This window comes from Haliotis asinina, chromosome 2, assembly GCF_037392515.1.
Source record: "Haliotis asinina isolate JCU_RB_2024 chromosome 2, JCU_Hal_asi_v2, whole genome shotgun sequence".
Lineage (NCBI taxonomy): Eukaryota > Metazoa > Mollusca > Gastropoda > Lepetellida > Haliotidae > Haliotis > Haliotis asinina.
Window position 1 is genome coordinate 35,439,118 of NC_090281.1, and position 19,633 is coordinate 35,458,750.

A 19,633-nucleotide genomic window follows, 5' to 3' on the forward strand; every position below is an offset into this window, starting at 1 on the left:
TTTCAGATGTTCGTGTGTGCTTTGAACACTTAAACAGTGGTGTTTTGATGATCGATAATGATAAAAAAGCGATCAATAGGATTAAATAAAATAACTGCTTGTAAAAATGTATTTTCAATAAATCAGAATTATGTTGTTTTGGCATAGCACACTTGAATGAAGTAAACGAACCACTAAATCTGAGAGCTATTCACATGTGCTCAATAGCATAAAGCTTTATGCATTGTATTCATACTATAATATCAGTTTTGTATTCTTCACTATTGTAATATTACTGTAACCTGTCTGTGGATAAACTTTACATCGTTTGTGAATGTGACGAGATATACTGGAAAAAATTGTTATACAAATAAACAGAATAATGACATTAACACTAATAAGAAAAAAATCTTGCGAAAACCCCTAAAATTGGTGATTACATTAAAAATCTATACATGTTGATTATAATCAATAATTGTTCACCACAGGTCCTCAGCTGATTTGGTTCCTGATTCTCAATACTATGTCTCAGTCATGTTTCAACCAAGGTAATATGTACATTTTTAAAGTTCAAACAAATGAAAAATATCACTACACACAAAAGAACAAAAAAACGATGCAATGATCTCCAAAATATAATTTATTTTGGCATATTCTTCTGCAAAAAGCAGTGGCTAACAATAGATTATGTACATACAATAAATAATGGAATAGAGTGTTCACCCAATAGCATCTCAAGTGCCAACAAAAGTCCTCAGGTCACACAAATATTGACATGAGACAGTGCCAGTTGTTTGCCAAACTTTAAAATCCCTTATACACAAGCAATTCAATAATCATATAGGTGTGTAATTAAAACTGGCACCATCATTTGCATTTTTGTTTTGTTGTAGCTTTATTAATGTATTGTTCCAATTATGTGTAAATCATTCATTATTGTTCCAATTATGAGTAAATCATTCATAAATCTGTAAAATATTTCATATCTGTTACATATTGCTAAATATATGACAATCAGTTCAATGCTTCCTGATATTATTTTCCTTCTGTTCACAATGAGACAATTTAAAGAAAATTAAATTTGAAATTAAGTAAACTGATATATTTTTAACTGTTATGAAAAGGTTCAAATATCCAGCTAACGAATTAATAAACATATCCCTTGACAATCACACATGGACTTGTCACACAAATGTATTAGCACCAAATTCCTTCTAACATCTTTGAGACTCAAACTGAGATCATTATTGTTGGTTCATTATATTGATATTTGTACCATGCTTCTCAAATGCTACATGATGAAGCGGAACATACATATCAGCTTACCTGGATTTGATAAACATAAACATAATACAAAACCACTAATACATGGAAATCAAGAGCAAAACCTTAAAATTCTGCAAGTACTAGCATCACATCAATCTTGAAGTTGGTTAAGGATTGACTCTGTATTTCTTTCGTTGCACTGAGGTATGAAACTAAAAACCAATGTGCAAACTATCAATCCGCGTACATATAATTAAATTCAGCAACAAATACTATAGGCTTTCAACAATATTTTAATTAAATACAATCAAGGGAGTGAGTTCACTTTTATGCTGTTTTTATCAATATTCCTGCACTATCCTAGCTGGGGACTCCAGAAGTGGACCTCACACATGGTACTCAGGGGTCACTGAACTCAAACACTTTAACCATTAGGCTACCCCATGATCAAAATTTGTATAGAGGTTCTGAGAGAAGTTCTGAGTGAATCCCTGTGGATTTCATCATAGAACTATACCCATATCATTATCAGGGTGCAAGTTATAGAGGTAGCGTATGTAAACCTTCATAGTGACAGAGACAATCTTAGATACCTCTTCACACAACAAAGAGCTTTATTCAAAACCAAAATATAGCTATAAAATTTATCAATATCCTGGAATATTTTTTTTTCCAAATCTTTGTAATATGTTTTCAAAAGATTTCTTAGCCAGGTCGGATTGCTTTGTTGTAAACTCTAATGGTTAAGTAATGGTTAAGTAAGTCAGTTCATAGCATGAAAACTTGGTGTAAATAACCTTTGAGTTCCTATAACAATCTAAAATAAATAAAAAAGCAACATTCTCAAATACTCTCGAAAGTTCTCTAATATACTCATTGTATATCATCATCATCATCATCATCATCATCATCATCATCATCATCATCCAATCAGTCACCAATAATAAGGCCATGCTGTGAATCATACCTATCTATGTTGAACACTGTTTAATAAAATGCTACACATCTATAATAAGGCATTTTGATTTGAAGACAGTCAAACACACAAGTTCATACAATTCGCACCACTCTCAGAGCTAAGACTTCCTTCCCAAACAATGCCACAAGTGAAAGACATTGGCCATTATTAAACACACATACATGGACCTCCACTTTCCTGCTGTACAGCTGAAACATCTTCAAAGTTTACAAAATATTATTGAAATCTCACATTTATTCTCACAATCTCAACACCACACTAATAACTCTAAAAAGGATTTTGTACCATTCTTCTCAAGATATTGTTCCAGAATATGTGTAAGAGAAGAAATATTTTTCTTCTGTTCAAATTAATTACTACAATATTTCACTATCCCATGAGGTTAGACATACAAATTACAGAAAGGAATTGTCTCCCACATGACAACAGAGGGTGGGGGTAGGGGGTGGTGGTCTCACTTAAGCAGTTGCTATCTTATCATGGAGGACAAGGCATGACCCAGGAGTAAGTAAGTGGGTGAATATGGTTTTCGGCACCGTCAGCAATATTCCAGCAATATCACAGCAGCAACACCAGATATGGGCTTGACATATTGTACCCATGAATGGAAACGAACCCAGGACTTCAGCGAGTGAACATTTTAACCACTTGAGTACCCCACTGCCTCTTGACCCAACCCTCTAGGCAAAGCCAAGCACTCAGCAAAGATGTTACCTGATAATGTTATATGCGCTCCAGCAAAATGTAAACATCTCTGATAAACAGTATGGATTTTGAATAAAAATTCAGTTACACAATGATAATAAAACATGGTCAGATGTAATTTTTGTGGATTAAATAACAGATTCGAAAACTGTTTAAAAACCAAAGAAATCTTTGTTTTCATCAAAATAATGCTTGTTTTTCAAAAATTCAATCATAGGATGTACCAACAGAGGTTTTTATGTAACTGATTTTAGAGGCAAGTATGACATATAAAACACATACTCAGTTGAAATGATGTTTAAAACACACTGGAGTATTAATCTGCAGTATTCCCCGCTGATTCCTCTTAACGCACAGTTGTCAGTTGTCATGACGTCATTATCAGTTGCCATGACAATGATATCAGTGTCAGTTGTCATCACAATATATGACATCAATGTTAGTTGTCATGACAATACATAATATCAGTCTCACTTGTCCTGTGCAGGCCATCATGACAATACATGACATCAGTGTAAACTGTTATGACGGTCTATGACATTGGCGTATTGTTATGACAATATACATATTTGTGTGCTGTCATGATTATACACAACCATGTCTGTCGTTATAACGATATGAAATATCAGTGTGTGGTGTCATAATGATACATAATATCAAAGTGTGTTGGTATGATGATGTATAAAAGTGTGCATTGTCATGACGATATATGACATCAGTGTATGTTGTCATGACAGTATATAACAGTGCTTCATGACACTGTGTGTTGTTCAGCCGCTGAGCCAGTCAAGGTCATTGTCATCATCTTCATCCCCAAACAAAGGTGGTGGTCGGGCCGCCTTCAGGTCCTGTGAGAGAAACAATGTATTTAAAATATAGTCATATTTATGTTATGTATTCAATTTTCAAATTTTAATTATGCACTTATCAGACTTCTAACAAGGTGACGGCAGGCAAACATTGAGTGTGGTCCACACAATCAAGTGATTGGTATAGTTACATATAACCATATACACATATATCATTCCCAAACAGCTTTTTAACTGACTGACGTCACAAACAGTAAATGACATATTGTAGTTTTCTCCACAACAACACACTGACAAATCATAAAGTATCAACTGACCAATCATCAATGAGAGGCATGCATTCAAATATCAGAAAGTTTTACACACAATCATTCTTGGTTCAATAATGGATTATCTTCCCTTATAAATTAGCGTTCTGAGCCATTTCCATATTTGTTTATTACTCGGGCAAACAGAATGAACTAGCAAGTTCATGTTCAGATAGCACACTTCTACGTTTCTTTTTGCCAGCTGACGATAATTATTGGACACTCACCTCATCTCTGGCAAGCTCATCTTTAGTTGGCAGTTTGGTGGGTTTCTTTGCATCCTTTGGCTTCTCCTTGGCAGGAGGGTTCAATCCTGACCCGAACGTGTCATTTACAGTGTTGTCGTTCCCAAAAAGAGGGCTGCAACAATATTCAAGATGACATCAGTGATGCTGCAGTGAACATGTGCATTTGTTGAATAGTGCTCGACTGGTGACACATGATGTCAGTATGTAAATAATAGAGTCTGGACCAGATGACGAAGTGATGAATATTATGACCACTGATCCAAGCCATTTAGGTCATGCATGTGTTGCTTGGCTGCTACTGACAGCTAAGGTATTTGAGGGGCTAATTTGACAAGAAGTCAGTAATGTCATGACGTTTTGTCTGGGAAATAGCACCTGTCCTATTCGTTGACTAGGAAGAAAGGTGACACATTGTACCCAATGAGGAAACTGAACCCATGTCTTTGGCATGATGAGTGAACACTTTAACAAGTAAGCTACACTACCAACCCCGTTACAATCAAGTCTGTCTCACCTATCCAAATCATCATCATCATCGAACAATGGAGGTGGTTCTCTTAAGGCCAGAGTAGGAAGACCTTCTGTCTGGGATATGGTGGATCCTGAACGAGACTGTTTCCCCGCCGACGATCCAGACACAGTTCGTGGTTTACTTGAACCTAATTGGTCCTTATTTGAATTCCCAACATTTGATTGGTTGGTATCTTGTTGGTTCTTATTTACATCCTCTGTGTCAGGTTTTGAGTTAGACAAGATGTCAGGAAGAGGCTTGTCCGGTGAGATGGAATCTCCTTTCAAACTGTCAGCAGACTGACTGCTTGATACTTTATGACTATCATCTGACTGACTGGTGGATGAAATGTCACATGTTGCTTTACTGTCTTCTGATTGGCTGCTAGGTGCACCTGATGATTCCTTGCTTGCTTCTGGCTGGCTGAATGCTGATTGAGCAGTTTCCAATTTTTCATCCTTTTCTTCCTCCCCTTTAGCACCTTCAAAATATGGCAAAATATCAAGTTTTAAAACTGAAAAAGTTTCAGCCAGACCTTGACCAAAACTTACCCGTCCCTGAAAATAGTAACTTACTTCGTTTATTTCAATTAAAATTTTTAAAATAATGATGATTTCAATTACAACCCCAACTGTCTGGCAGCTGAATTAGAGAGTCTGGCAGTCAGTGATGAAAATAATCCATCCCGGGGGATTGAGCAGGCAAGTATTTTGCACACTTTCTGTTGCATTTGACCAGTTTGTAAAATGAAGTGTAATTTTATGTAATTAATTTGCTAGGGAAATATCTAAACTGGAATATCATGGGCCATCATGGTCGGACAAAAAGGTTCAGCCAGCAAGCAGGAGAGGTTCAGAATGAAGCAGCTCAGGAAAATATAGCTGATATATATTGGCTGATGTAAAAAAACCTTCACTCATTCATTCAGAATTCCTAATCTGTTCTCAGTGTTTCCAGTTATATGCCTTTCATATGCCAAGACATATTTTCCCTCAACGTGTTTATCACTAGTCCATCACATCCCAAATTGGAGCCCCAATGTGCCAACGGTACACTAGCTACATTTACCCATGTTCCACTCCCTGTGTCCACCATACGCAAGCTGTATATCTCTCCAAAAACCCCATGTGTGAACCACTAAGCATGAACATAAACAATTCATACTGACCCACGATCCTGTCTGATGTGCACACCAGCTGTCACCATGTGCCCACCATGTACCATCTTGATTTTCCCCATGCTCCCATCTCATGTGCCTACAAAGTACCTCAATGTACCCTCCATATTGCAGCTACATTTTCCCATGTTCATCTCCCACGTGTCCTCAATGTACCACAACGTCCCCACTACATGCCATCTTGATTTCCCCATGCTCATGTGCCTACAAAGTACCACCATGTACCCACCATATTGCAGCTAGATTTACCCCATGCTCATAACCTATGTGCCCTCTACATACCACCATGTGCCCCTGTGTGCCCACCTTTGTCTGCCAGTGCAGGTGCTGACTTGACTCCATCCTCCGCTGTGTCTGAAAGAGAGGCAAACTCATATGAAACCGAAAAACATGTGAATCATCATTCAACATAGAACAACTTCAAACAACAAAAACTAACACTACAAAAACTGATGATCACAAATATTGCTGTTGGTAAGAATTATCAACTATTAGAGATATGAAACTGTGTCATTGATATATCTTACACTAAAACTGTTGAGAGAAATCAGATCCAGTTTACACACTCCACTCATACACATCATATCTTTATCCATGGGCCAATTCTAAATTAAGCTTACAATACAGTTTTTGTTTAAAATCCATCATTACATGTGTCACCAGTCACCACTGACATCAAATTTTGATTATTAATATATATTATGGTTCAGACTTACTTCAATATCTATCAATAATTATTCCATTATTAGTGAATGATTACTGATCTCTATGACACATTCAAACCTGACAAATTCCTAACAGTCTCTGTGAGACCTAAACTGCCATGTTTTTCCATAGATTATGTAATAAACTGATCATATGAACGTGGTAATGTGAATGCATGTAGTATTTCATAGTGCAAAGTGTATCTTGGTTGAAATATTAGAAATGGGTTATTTCTATTGCTGTTAAAATGGTTACAAGCTATATCGGTAAATTGTCAAATGGTCTTAGGTTTTAAAATAAGATTAAATACATTGTGAAAAAAGCCAATAAATATTCATCACCTGACACAAAATGTAATACATACATATCATTTACAAAGGCTGTTTAAGTAACCCTTTTCATTATTTTAACACAGTAACATATTGCTAACACTGGAACATTACCGTTAACATAAACATCTGAAATCTGAAACAACTTAAACTGCATGCAATAACAGTGTAAATGTGTGGAAACAACCTCAGTTTGGAGCGATACTTGCTCATGAAAGCTAGGTGAATATGATTTTGTTTCCTGCAAATACTAAGCTTGTTGGGACCAAGAAATTATACCAAGCTATCCGAAATACAGACACATTTGCATCATTTAAGATTTTAAAAAAAATACATTTCTTACTCTGAAATAATGGTGAAAAAATGCAAATACATTTCTGGTTCATTTCAATTTCAGATAGATACAGATAATCTCATAAAGCACATCAGATCCTGAATGCTCCTAATGGCAGCATAGAGTTTCTTCCCTTCCCTTAGACAAGCCACAGAAATATCTGATCACGGGTTTGAAGTCCGGATCATCTAGATTTTGATTCCAGGTTGTCCAAACCACCCATTATCATGAGACTTGCATAATTTTGCGCTTTCACCTACATTAAGCCTATGATAATGGTTTGAATTCTGGTCAATTTAGATTTTATTTCCTGGTTGCTCGAACCATCCATTATCTTAAGACTGGCATCATTTTGACTTGGAACAGTGTTCAGAGCAGATTTAATTTCACTCAAATACATTCAGATCTTCACTTGACATTCAACCCCAAGAAGTACAAATTCAAATAGGGTCTCCTTGACTTTTGTAGTATTCATTAAACATTAACGATCTGTTTGAATAACATTTTAGAAGTTGAGTAATATGAAAGGCAGCATACTTCATGTATGACATCTTCATCATATTATGATGTGAAGTTTCCTTACAAGACATTTTTGTCAAAGAAGTATAAGAATCTATATCCTGGAGTCAGGGGTTTTTGATGATGTAATTGTAAACTGTATTCTGTAATATGATCTAAAGTTTTCATCTGACTAACCTTGAGTGATCAAGGGTATATTCATCTATTTCACACAAAAATGTGAAGTGTTTCCTACAAACATAGTGTTGATGACATTGTATCAGTGAAACGTTTGCTGCTTGCCATATCTGGAGATCCTGTATGGGTTTTCGACAGTGAGTTACACTTTCACCCCGCACTGCAAGCGAGTGCTGTGATCACATGGCTTTCCTGTTTATATACTGCCTGTCACCCGCAGACTGATCGTACTGAATTTTTGCTTGCTATTTTTTGTTATAAAGTCAGCTGACTTTGTATCTGAAGTGATATTAACAATCTCAGGTAAATACTATTGATGTTTATTTGCTTTTTATATACCTTAACTTTTGGATTTTCATTTTCAATAAGACTTCTCATGATAGTGACGATCCGCCATGCTGAAGACAGTGACTGTGCACTCCAATCGCGCACATACTCCCCCTAAATAGTTTGAGCAACGCTATCGTCGAAATCACCAGAAAGTCGAATTCAGTTCATTGTGAGATGGCAGAATGTCCCTTCATAAAATACTTAAGTAGTCTCTATGAAATATCCTGCCTTTCTTAAAACATAACAAGTCAGTAAAATCTTAATTTGATAACCAGTGTAAATCTAAGATTCAAACACAGGATTCAGGCAAGCTTCCACACACAGCACATACTGGAGTAAATGTGTTTTTCTAATATGAAGCAGTGATATAAATTCTATAATGATATAATCAGCTATACGGATATATTTTAGCTAATTGCAAATCTACAAAGATGAATAATAATTGAGAACACCATCACATGAAACAGGCAAAGCAAAGAATAGGCTGATTACAAAAAGCAATATAGCAGGGATGAAGAGAGGTGGAGATGCTGTACCCATTGGGTCCCAGGGGTGGCTGCAGGAATGAAGAAAGGTTGCTAGGGACTGCACACAATTACGACCTTGTATAATGGAACCTTTGAACTTTTCTCCTTGAAATAATCATCCAGATTTGGGTTTTGGAGTTTTTCCCTCTGAATATATGACATTCTAAATTGTTAATGTTCCTAATACGGGATGTCCAAACTGACATGATTCAGAGACTAAAAGACTCTTTATGCATGTGCTTGAAAATCAGTGGTTTCTCAACCCTTTTCTCATACATTTTAATGACTGAAAATATCATTGTTGCTTTGTAAAGACATGCAACACTCTACAGAATGATTTGGAAGACATTTTAGTTCATTTGGGTATGGTCAGAACTTTGGTTTTCAATGAGTAATTCTGACAAACATTCATTGCTGACTTCATGAAATGATCATTCCAGCTATTAGATCACAATCTTAAATTTAATCTAATAAGCATGGACGAACTTTTAAAACATTCATTGCCAAGCAAAACCAACAGAGGCTATGATAAGATAGAGGACTGCTAGAAGTATTGACGCCCCAATGCATCCTGGAATCACTCTTGAACTTGATGAGGGAATATGAAAGGAGAGAATTTGAACAGGGTTCCATCTGGAGTGAAGTAAACCTGTTGTCAAAGGACAAAGAAAGTGAATGACTGCCCTTTGGAGACCTTCCAACAAAACTGAAGGCTTGTAGATCAAGGCTCTGAGTAAACAATTGACAAACTACACCTTGGTGTTACGTTATATGTTAATACCACAAGGAATGCTGTAAGAATGAGGTGGCTACTGAAAGAAGGTGCTCAGTAGGATAAATAGGGTATATGATGAGACAGAAGCTATATAAGGAATAACTTCCAAAGCCTGAAAATCCTCCATCATTGTAGATGCAGTGTAAAAAGAATAGCATGAATGAACCCGAACCAAGCAATGCCAGAAGATAAGAGAAATCCGAGCCCCTAAGGCTATACCGGGCCTGTAATTAGAACAGCAGAGAAGAGGTACCACTACTTTCTCACCCTTCCTTGACTGTTTGTCCAGATTTTTCTTATAGTATGGATTGCCTCTGTCACCAAGGGCTTGTCTTGTTGAGCTTGCAATCACTGGTTCAATGGTATCAGACTGAGCCATTAATGGGTCCTGTGTCGCTGGAGTTAAGGTGGCGGTCTTTTGATTCTTGGATTTTTTACCTTTGGATTTCTTGCCACTAGATTTATCAAGTTTTGCTTTGTAATGAGGGTTGCCTTTGTCTCCAAGAGCCTGGCTAACAGAACAGGACATTACAGGTTCAATAATGTCAGTCTTTCCTTTTGGAGGAGCCTGATTTGTTGTGCTACTCGTAGATTTGGATATCTTAGGTTCTTCTGACTTATCCAAGTCTTTCTTGTAGTAAGGGTTTCCTTTGTCTCCAAGAGCCTGGCTAACAGAACTGGACATCACAGGTTCAATAATGTCAGTCTTTCCTTTTGGAGGAGCCTGATTTGTTGTGCTACTTGTAGATTTGGACATCTTAGGTTCTTCTGACTTATCCAAGTCTTTCTTGTAGTAAGGGTTTCCTTTGTCTCCAAGAGCCTGGCTAACAGAACAGGACATCACAGGTTCAATAATGTCAGTCTTTCCTTTTGGAGGAGCCTGATTTGTTGTGCTACTTGTGGATTTGGATATCTTAGGTTCTTCTGACTTATCCAAGTCTTTCTTGTAGTAAGGGTTTCCTTTGTCTCCAATAGCCTGGCTAACAGAACAGGACATTACAGGTTCAATAATGTCAGTCTTTCCTTTTGGAGGAGCCTGATTTGTTGTGCTACTTATAGATTTGGATATCTTAGGTTCTTCTGACTGATCCAAGTCTTTCTTGTAGTAAGGGTTTCCTTTGTCTCCAAGAGCCTGGCTAACAGAACAGGACATCACAGGTTCAATAATGTCAGTCTTTCCTTTTGGAGGAGCCTGATTTGTTGTGCTACTTGTAGATTTGGATATCTTAGGTTCTTCTGACTTATCCAAGTCTTTCTTGTAGTAAGGGTTTCCTTTGTCTCCAAGAGCCTGGCTAACAGAACAGGACATCACAGGTTCAATAATGTCAGTCTTTCCTTTTGGAGGAGCCTGATTTGTTGTGCTACTTGTAGATTTGGATATCTTAGGTTCTTCTGACTTATCCAAGTCTTTCTTGTAGTAAGGGTTTCCTTTGTCTCCAAGAGCCTGGCTAACAGAACAGGACATCACAGGTTCAATAATGTCAGTCTTTCCTTTTGGAGGAGCCTGATTTGTTGTGCTACTTGTAGATTTGGATATCTTAGGTTCTTCTGACTTATCCAAGTCTTTCTTGTAGTAAGGGTTTCCTTTGTCTCCAAGAGCCTGGCTAACAGAACAGGACATCACAGGTTCAATAATGTCAGTCTTTCCTTTTGGAGGAGCCTGATTTGTTGTGCTACTTGTGGATTTGGACATCTTAGGTTCTTCTGACTTATCCAAGTCTTTCTTGTGGTATGGGTTTCCTTTGTCTCTAAGAGCCTGGCTAACAGAACAGGACATCACAGGTTCAACAATGTCAGTCTTTCCTTTTGGAGGAGCCTGATTTGTTGTGCTACTTGTAGATTTGGATATCTTAGGTTCTTCTGACTTATCCAAGTCTTTCTTGTAGTAAGGGTTTCCTTTGTCTCCAAGAGCCTGGCTAACAGAACTGGACATTACAGGTTCAATAATGTCAGTCTTTCCTTTTGGAGGAGCCTGATTTGTTGTGCTACTTGTGGATTTGGATATCTTAGGTTCTTCTGACTTATCCAAGTCTTTCTTGTAGTAAGGGTTTCCCTTGTCTCCAAGAGCCTGGCTAACAGAACTGGACATTACAGGTTCAATAATGTCAGTCTTTCCTTTTGGAGGAGCCTGATTTGTTGTGCTACTTGTGGATTTGGATATCTTAGGTTCTTCTGACTTATCCAAGTCTTTCTTGTAGTAAGGGTTTCCTTTGTCTCCAAGAGCCTGGCTAACAGAACAGGACATCACAGGTTCAATAATGTCAGTCTTTCCTTTTGGAGGAGCCTGATTTGTTGTGCTACTTGTGGATTTGGATATCTTAGGTTCTTCTGACTTATCCAAGTCTTTCTTGTAGTAAGGGTTTCCTTTGTCTCCAAGAGCTTGGCTAATAGAACAGGACATTACAGGTTCAATGACATCTGTCTTCTGAGAGGGAGCAGCAGAGTTTAATGCTGTGTTGGTTGAACTAGCCATCATTGGTTCCATGGCTGAAGCTTTGTCCAAAAGTTTTTTATGGTAAGGATTTCCCTTGTCACCTGTTGGCTTGTTTGTGGATTTAGACATCTTGGGTTGGGCTTTCAAAGCCTTTCCCGTAGACTTCTTCATTATTGATTCCACTGAGTGAGACAACAAGCAAAAGATAAAAAACATATCGTGTATAAACTATACCAATAATACTTCAAAATAGAACATAGCATGAGAATCTGATGTTCACACTCCGTTTCTAAGAAAACCCCAAAAGCTTATAATAAATATGTTTGGACTATATAAACATTCTGATCCAGATCCAATTGGGAATATACTGCTAAAAATAATAAAATCAATCAAAGCTCTCATACCCTTCTAAGATTTGGTTATCTCAATAACGTTTTATAGAATTACTATGTAACAAAATTCTCTGGGCCATGCAAAATATAAGTAGTTATCCCTTCTTATACTTGAGATGCATTTAGGAATCCAAATTCATTATGTTTATGTTCATGCTAAATACCTTACTAGTCCATGGCCTTCTGGAATGATTTTGATCATACTGTTGGTATTAGGGGAACAAAACTGTCGACACACAACTCATTAACCTAACCTAATACAGATATTCTGAAGATGAGGTCACCAAGTCCTGAAAAATAAAACAACTGGTTCTGTATTTGGGAGCGGCTCTGACACTGCTGATTTGTCTGAAGCTGTGGGAATGATACAGTCTTGTGAGGTTTTTAGGCTTCTGTAGGAGAGGCATCTTTGCTAGGGACAGTACATCAAGCAAGGTCTGGGCAACACAAACAGGAGGCAGACTTGTACTATGTCCTGGTGTAATTTATACTACACGAACAGGTCATCATCATTTTACAAGCTGATGTAATTGGCATGTTAAGCTTGTTACTTTTAGATTTTGAAAGTTGTCACCAATATTTTAGCAGAGAAGACTGACAGCAAATGGTGTAACATATTGCATAAGACTTGAATGCAACACAAGTTGATCTTTTTGCTTTGGGCAACCAACAGGCTCCATCTGCCATTTTCTACAGTGATATCATGAAAGCTAATGTTTATACCGGGAGGAGTTGAGTAGTGTACTATTTGCAGATCAACCAGGACAAGGTACTTGTCTAAGATATGGAGACATGGAGCAAAGGCTGACTGACTCACCTTGGTCTGCTGGTTCACTGGGAAGAGGGGCTGCATCCGACTGTTCAGTCTCAGTCTTCTGTGATGATTCTGTAGGTGGTTCTGCCGCTGGTTCTGCCGCTGGTTCTGCAACTGGTTCTGTGACTGTCTCTGTGGCTGGTTCTGTGATTGGCTGTATCACAGACTCTGATTCTGTCACAAATTTTATCACAGAATCTGTCACCAGTTCTGACACTGTGTCAGTCACAGGTTCTGACACTGGGTCAGTCACAGGTTCTGACACTGGTTCAGTCACTGGTTCAGTCTTTGGTTTGGCTACTGGTTCTGATAGAGGTTCTGAAAGCAGAATCAACAGATTCAAGTGATTTTTCCATCATAACATTCATAATGCAGTAAGAGAAGCACCAACCTGTTGCCCCTGCACCAAAGTACAATACTACAATGAGTTACATCCCAGTGGAATGGCACTGTCTACAAAACTAGGAAAACTCAACTTTGATTTTACTATATCAACAGGAACAACAGCACAAGAAGTTTGCTGTCATGACATTCATGATATTCACCGCACGGAGAATAACAGCACCCCATACAACTGTGCTTCCTTCGACCTCTTGAACTTAACCACGGCAACCAAATTAGGGGGAAAAGTCAACACCACTGAGAATTGATGGTACATTTATTAACAGGTCTCACATCACTTGACACTTGACATTGGCGCTTGAATGCCACAGTTACAACATGACCTATGAGATGTGTAAATATCCGAGTTAGAATTTGTCTTCAGCAACCCATGCTTGTTGTAACAGAATACTAACAAGATCAATAATTATGTTGTTGATCACAGGATTGTCTGGTCCTGACTCGGATAGAACATACAGCTGGGATACTGCCGAGTACAGTCACAAGCTCAGGTAGGCTAGCTGACTTGGTTGACACCTGTCATAGATTGATGCTGTTTTCACTGGATCATCAGGTCCAGACCCGATTATTTAAATACTGCTGCCATATAGTTAGAATATTTCTGAGTGCAGTGTGAAACAACATCAAACAAAACTAAAACACAGTTCATGCTTCTTACAAACAGCACAGGTTGCTGGGAACAGTTCTGACCCAGAATCTAACTGGGCACAGATCATGAGCTAATGCAGAAGAGCAAGTTGACCTGCTGGGTGTGGTTTTTCTGGTGGTAGTTCTGGAGTAGGCTCTGTTGTAGAAGTGCTGGTCTGTCTCACAGTTTCTGCTACCTTCACTGAAACAGAACACGGGAAACCTCACAGTCAAATATACTGTCAGCTTGTGTATATTAAAACTAGGCTTATGCAGACAATAGGAACAAAACATATAAATCTCTTGATTTACAAAATGGTAATGACCCTGATCAAGACTTGTGACAACGGACATGATCAAAACAAGTCTGGTGGCAATGCATCTGATCAAAACACAGCTAAGATAACAATCTCTTCAGTCATGATCTGAGAAGTCCTCCAGTGAAATTGCACTTGATCAAACTACAACCTTGATGGTCTAGGATGTTTAAATTGATGTATTGAAACAGCCAAACCAGGGCATCTAACTACTATTGACCTGGCTGTGTCAAAGAAGTTTTAAATGGCAAGATGATCACATCCCATTGGTTTTTCCATGGAGGAAGATGCTAGCAGTTTTTCTGGCCTGCATGTCTCAGTGAGCAGTGTAATTGCTGAACATCATGAACATTTTAAAAACAACACCACATACCTTATTGCAAAACTAACTCCCACATTCTTCCAAACACATATCCACAAAAGTTAACTTATATAAGAAGCACTCTTCAACAAAATAATTGTGATCTTATTCCAACCTTTATGATGACATCTGCCACTGAAACTGAAACTGAAACTCACAGAAATGTGTTTTGAGTGGACACAGCAGGAGCAGCTATATGTTGTCATGAAACATGCTAGATAACTATCAGCCATAAAATGATGTGTAAGTCCTTTGGGGCTAGTTGTTTCTACCTCTTGAATCAACAGGTATGATTGCTCACCCATAATACTGACTATCATTAATCTTATTATCAATTATTCCCCATTCACAAACTCAATTTGTTAGAAAATGGAAGACAAATTTTCTCAAACAAACCTGTTGAAAACACAACTGACACAAGCCCACTCAGAATCCAACATGATGAAACTGAATAGCACTAAATACTCCTTTGAAATACTGACACAAACTACTCAAAAGAACCACAAATCTACTGAAGAGCAAAACAAATGTATCCAAAACAAACACAAATCTACTCAAGAGCGAACACGTATCTACTCAAAACCAACACGAACCTACCCAAAAACCAAGCCAAATATTCTGAAGAGAGGACCAAATGTCCTCAAAAACCAACACAAATATTCCAGCAATGACTTAAATCTACTGAAGAGTTCAACACTGAAATATAAAAACAGATTCACTCAAGAAATGAACAGACCTAGTCCAAAACCTACAGAGATTTACTCCCAAACCAACAGATATCTAGTCATGTAACATTGCAACAACTCCCCACTAACACATATCTTCGCCTCGTGGGTCAATCAAACATAAACAATCCACCATCACGACAGTATCCTGTACAAAACTGGGTCAGACCCATTAACACTATTTGTCAAATAAAAACGCTGACAGTTTTATCCCCACACCTTAAACATAGCTATCTAGTTAGATTTTTAACTTTTATATCAAAGAACGGTTTCAGAAAAAAAGAAATACTCCATTGTGCTATTACTTACCGAACTGATACAATACAGATGCTACATACAATGAGCATGCATATGCACAGCACGTTCACACTTAACTCCAATACAAATACATTCCTTGTTCGCTGACTGTCTGTCTGGCATGTTTAACTCTACACTGCAGCTGTCTAAAATAAAACTGGCCTAACCTGGGATTGTTCCAGCCACCCACTTGTCAGTCTGCAGCTCGCTCTCAATGCAGTAATATTACCTTGAATTTCTGCAAACACCTCAACAGGTCATATCAAGGAATATCTACCAGGTGGGATGTATGAGGGGATGTACACTTGACTTCACACCTGACTGTCACTGTGCAGTGGTGCATGTCACATGTCACATACTTAACCTCCATGGATGACGTGACTGGGAATGTGGTAGTGACAGGCTTGACTGGTTTTGAATGTCTGATCTCATGAATATTCATGATCTTGTTCTCCTGTTTCAGTGTTAGCTGTTGAGGATTGTTTACATGTTGTTTTCATCCAAGTTGCAATGAAAACATTTTGAGCTGTGTTGGGATACATTTAGACCAAGGTAATCAGGTGTTAAAGTTTGGTGTAATGTAGAAATTCTTCGGCTTGGGGTCAATGTGGGGTTGGTATAATGCTGTAAGTATGTAAGAAAGAAAGAGAGAAAGAAAGAAAGAGAGAGAAAGAGAAAGCGAGAGACAGAGAGAGAGATAGAGAGAGATGTAAGGTGGCTGGGTGAGTAAAAGAATGAAAGAGAGGGTGAGTGAGTGAGGCTATTGTTGCTTGTATCAGTTTGATGTGTGAGCACAGCTGATAGTTAGATAGGTATTAGCTCTATTCTACATCTTCAAGCATATCTGGCTTCTCATCTCTTGGGCACAATATCCTGTCAAGGCAAAGGGATGCAAATTCCTCCTATCTGGTGAACTGACTTCAAGAACTTAAATTAAATGACAGAGAAATATCACTGTCAGAAAATGTTTTGAAATGCATACTGCATAGAATAGCATTCTCCATGCAATGCAAATCCTACCTATTGAAATTCTGACAAACTGATATCAACAAAAAACATCATTTAGATGTACAAAATATGTAAATAATGTGGAACGCAAAATAAACAGAAAATCACAATTTCACCAAAATGACAAAAAGACCAAATATGATGGAATATTAACCATAAATAATTGAAATATTATCCTCAGTAATATTGCCACTCACAAAAGATGCCAACGAGAGCCCTGGGAATTGTAAACTGTCATATTTGATTAAATACTGTAAACTGCCTTATTTCCGTGGATTTAAATTTTCATGAGTGATGGTCACCAAACCTTTTCATATTTTCACGAGGTGATCTTGTTACAGGGCGTTGCTGAATGTTTTTATGCGACACGCAGATTTGTGAAGTGATCTAACAACAACTTAAAAGTAATTGATTTCAGAATTAATCTTTTTTAATTAGGTGTTAGGGCAATGACAATAGAACGTGACTGAGCCGTGTTAATTCAGATTAACCCAGCGGTGACACGTGATTGAGCAATGACACCTGTATTGTTTTTATGTTGTTGACTTACCAGAATAGAGTGTATGATATATCTATATTATCGCATGTTTTTATTCTCGCGTCATGAAGTCTGATGTGAAGTTTGTGAAAATTAAACGGTCGTGAAAATTTGGTTGTTTACCGTAACCATTTCTTTCCGAAAGGCCACAAATATGAACTAAGCACTTGTAAACCAAATTAAGATCTAGACATAGTTGCCTTGTGAAATAAGTGTATCTGTACAGCAAGATGGCCTGAATGCTAACCTTTGTAGTCAGAGCAGACGTCAGCTAAAGGATTGCCAGGGATTTGTGTTTGAGACAAAATAAATTTGCTGTCTGCACTTTTTCTAAAGTGAAACAAATTCTCTGCAATGAAGAACCTAGTACCACACAATTTTACAGGATATCCAGCAGCATTAAATACTGTTCAGAAGTGTGCTTTCTGTAGGGTGCTCTAATCCAGATTCACTGGACCCATGAAAAACTTCACAACATACTGAGTTACATGTTTCATTTGGATTCCACTCTATTGGTACAGTACAGATTCTTGTACGTTTGTCGGGTTGAGTCCCATCTGAGATCCTAACCCATACCCTGAGTCAGAATCTGTTCTGTACTAAGATATGTTACATTTGACCGATTTCTAAATGGCACTGTGTAATTATACTGAGTTGATCAAACAAAACATCCTAACAACAAGGTAGGCTGAATGCTAAACTTTGTAGTCAAGGCAGACATCGGCTAAGGGAATGGTTTGATTTGTGATTTTTGAAATAAGGTCTGCAGTTAGCACTTATTAACAAGAGTCATCAGAAGATGACATATCCCCCGGCCCCCACATATTTGAAAGGACAAATCATCCGACAATTACTTATTGTGTTTTTAGACCAAATCTGAATTGTTTCCACGGAATTCATGAAAAATATAAATGCCATATATCTGTAATCAGAAAAAGTCACCACTTTAAGATCTGTCTCGTGTATCTGCCAAGGTCTTTCGAAAGATATGAAATGGTTTTCGAGTAGTGCTCCAGAAACGAAGTCAGCAACATGTTCATGGAATAATTATAATACATCATAAAAACACACATATCTACCAAGTAACACTGACAGATATTAAGAAGGCACCACTACAGGTTCAGACGCATATATCTACTAAGTTTTGCAGAAAAATATTGAACGATTTTTGAGTTCTGCTCCAGAAACGAAGCACATCCCTTCATTTTGACACTAAGTCCGAAATGTTTCCATGGAAACCAAGAAAATGATAAATCACAAAAACCTTTAAATAGCAAAAAGCACCACTCTGGGGTCTGCCACACATATCTACCAAGTAACACTGACAGATATTAAGAAGTTTTTGAGTTCTGCTCCGGAAATGAAACACACCTCTCACTTTTGAGACTAAGTCCAAAACGTTTCCATGGAGACCACGAAAACAACAAATCACAAATACCTGTAAGTAGCAAAAGGCACCACTTTAGGTTCTGACTGATATATCTACCAAGTTTTGCAGAAAAATACTGAATGGTTTTAAGGTTCTGCTCCGGAAACGAAGCACATGTCTTCATTTTGACACTAAGTCCGAAACGTTTCCATGGAAACCCAGAAAATAATAAATCACAAAAACCTGGAAATATCAAAAGGCACCTTTTTCGGGCCTGCCACACATATCTACCAAGTTTTGCAGAAAAATATTCAACAGTTTTAGAGTTTGTGCTCCGGAAACGAAGCACATCCCTTAATTTTGACACTAAGTCTGAAATGTTTCCATGGAAACTGAGAAAATAATAAATCACAAAAACCTGTAAATACCAAAAGGCACCACTTTGGGGTCTGCCACACATATCTGGCAAGTTATACTGACAGATATTAAGAAGTTTTTGAGTTATGCTCCGGAAACTATACACACCTCTCACCTTTGAGACAAAGTCCAAATCGTTTCCACGGAAACCGAGAAACAAAGAAATCACAAAAACCTGTAACTAGCAAAAGGCACCATTGCAGCTTCTGATTGGTATTTCTACCAAGTTTTGCAGAAAAATATTGAATGTTTTT

General features: G+C 37.7%; 1 protein-coding gene across 2 annotated transcripts in view; it reads right to left on the reverse strand.

Annotated features, from left to right (window-relative positions):
* Window positions 1-599: 599 nt before the first annotated feature.
* LOC137273650 (FK506-binding protein 15-like) overlaps window positions 600-19,633 on the reverse strand; it is a 57,177-nt gene continuing 38,143 nt past the window's right edge. For both annotated transcript variants that reach the window (XM_067806438.1, XM_067806437.1), the window contains exons 28-34: window positions 14,463-14,549; window positions 13,322-13,636; window positions 9,946-12,294; window positions 6,289-6,336; window positions 4,809-5,286; window positions 4,274-4,406; window positions 600-3,777 (exon numbers count right to left, since the gene is read on the reverse strand). In XM_067806438.1, coding sequence (XP_067662539.1) covers window positions 3,700-3,777; window positions 4,274-4,406; window positions 4,809-5,286; window positions 6,289-6,336; window positions 9,946-12,294; window positions 13,322-13,636; window positions 14,463-14,549 — 3,488 coding nt within the window. In that variant the 3' untranslated portion in view covers window positions 600-3,699. The remainder of the gene's footprint in view (window positions 3,778-4,273; window positions 4,407-4,808; window positions 5,287-6,288; window positions 6,337-9,945; window positions 12,295-13,321; window positions 13,637-14,462; window positions 14,550-19,633) is intronic.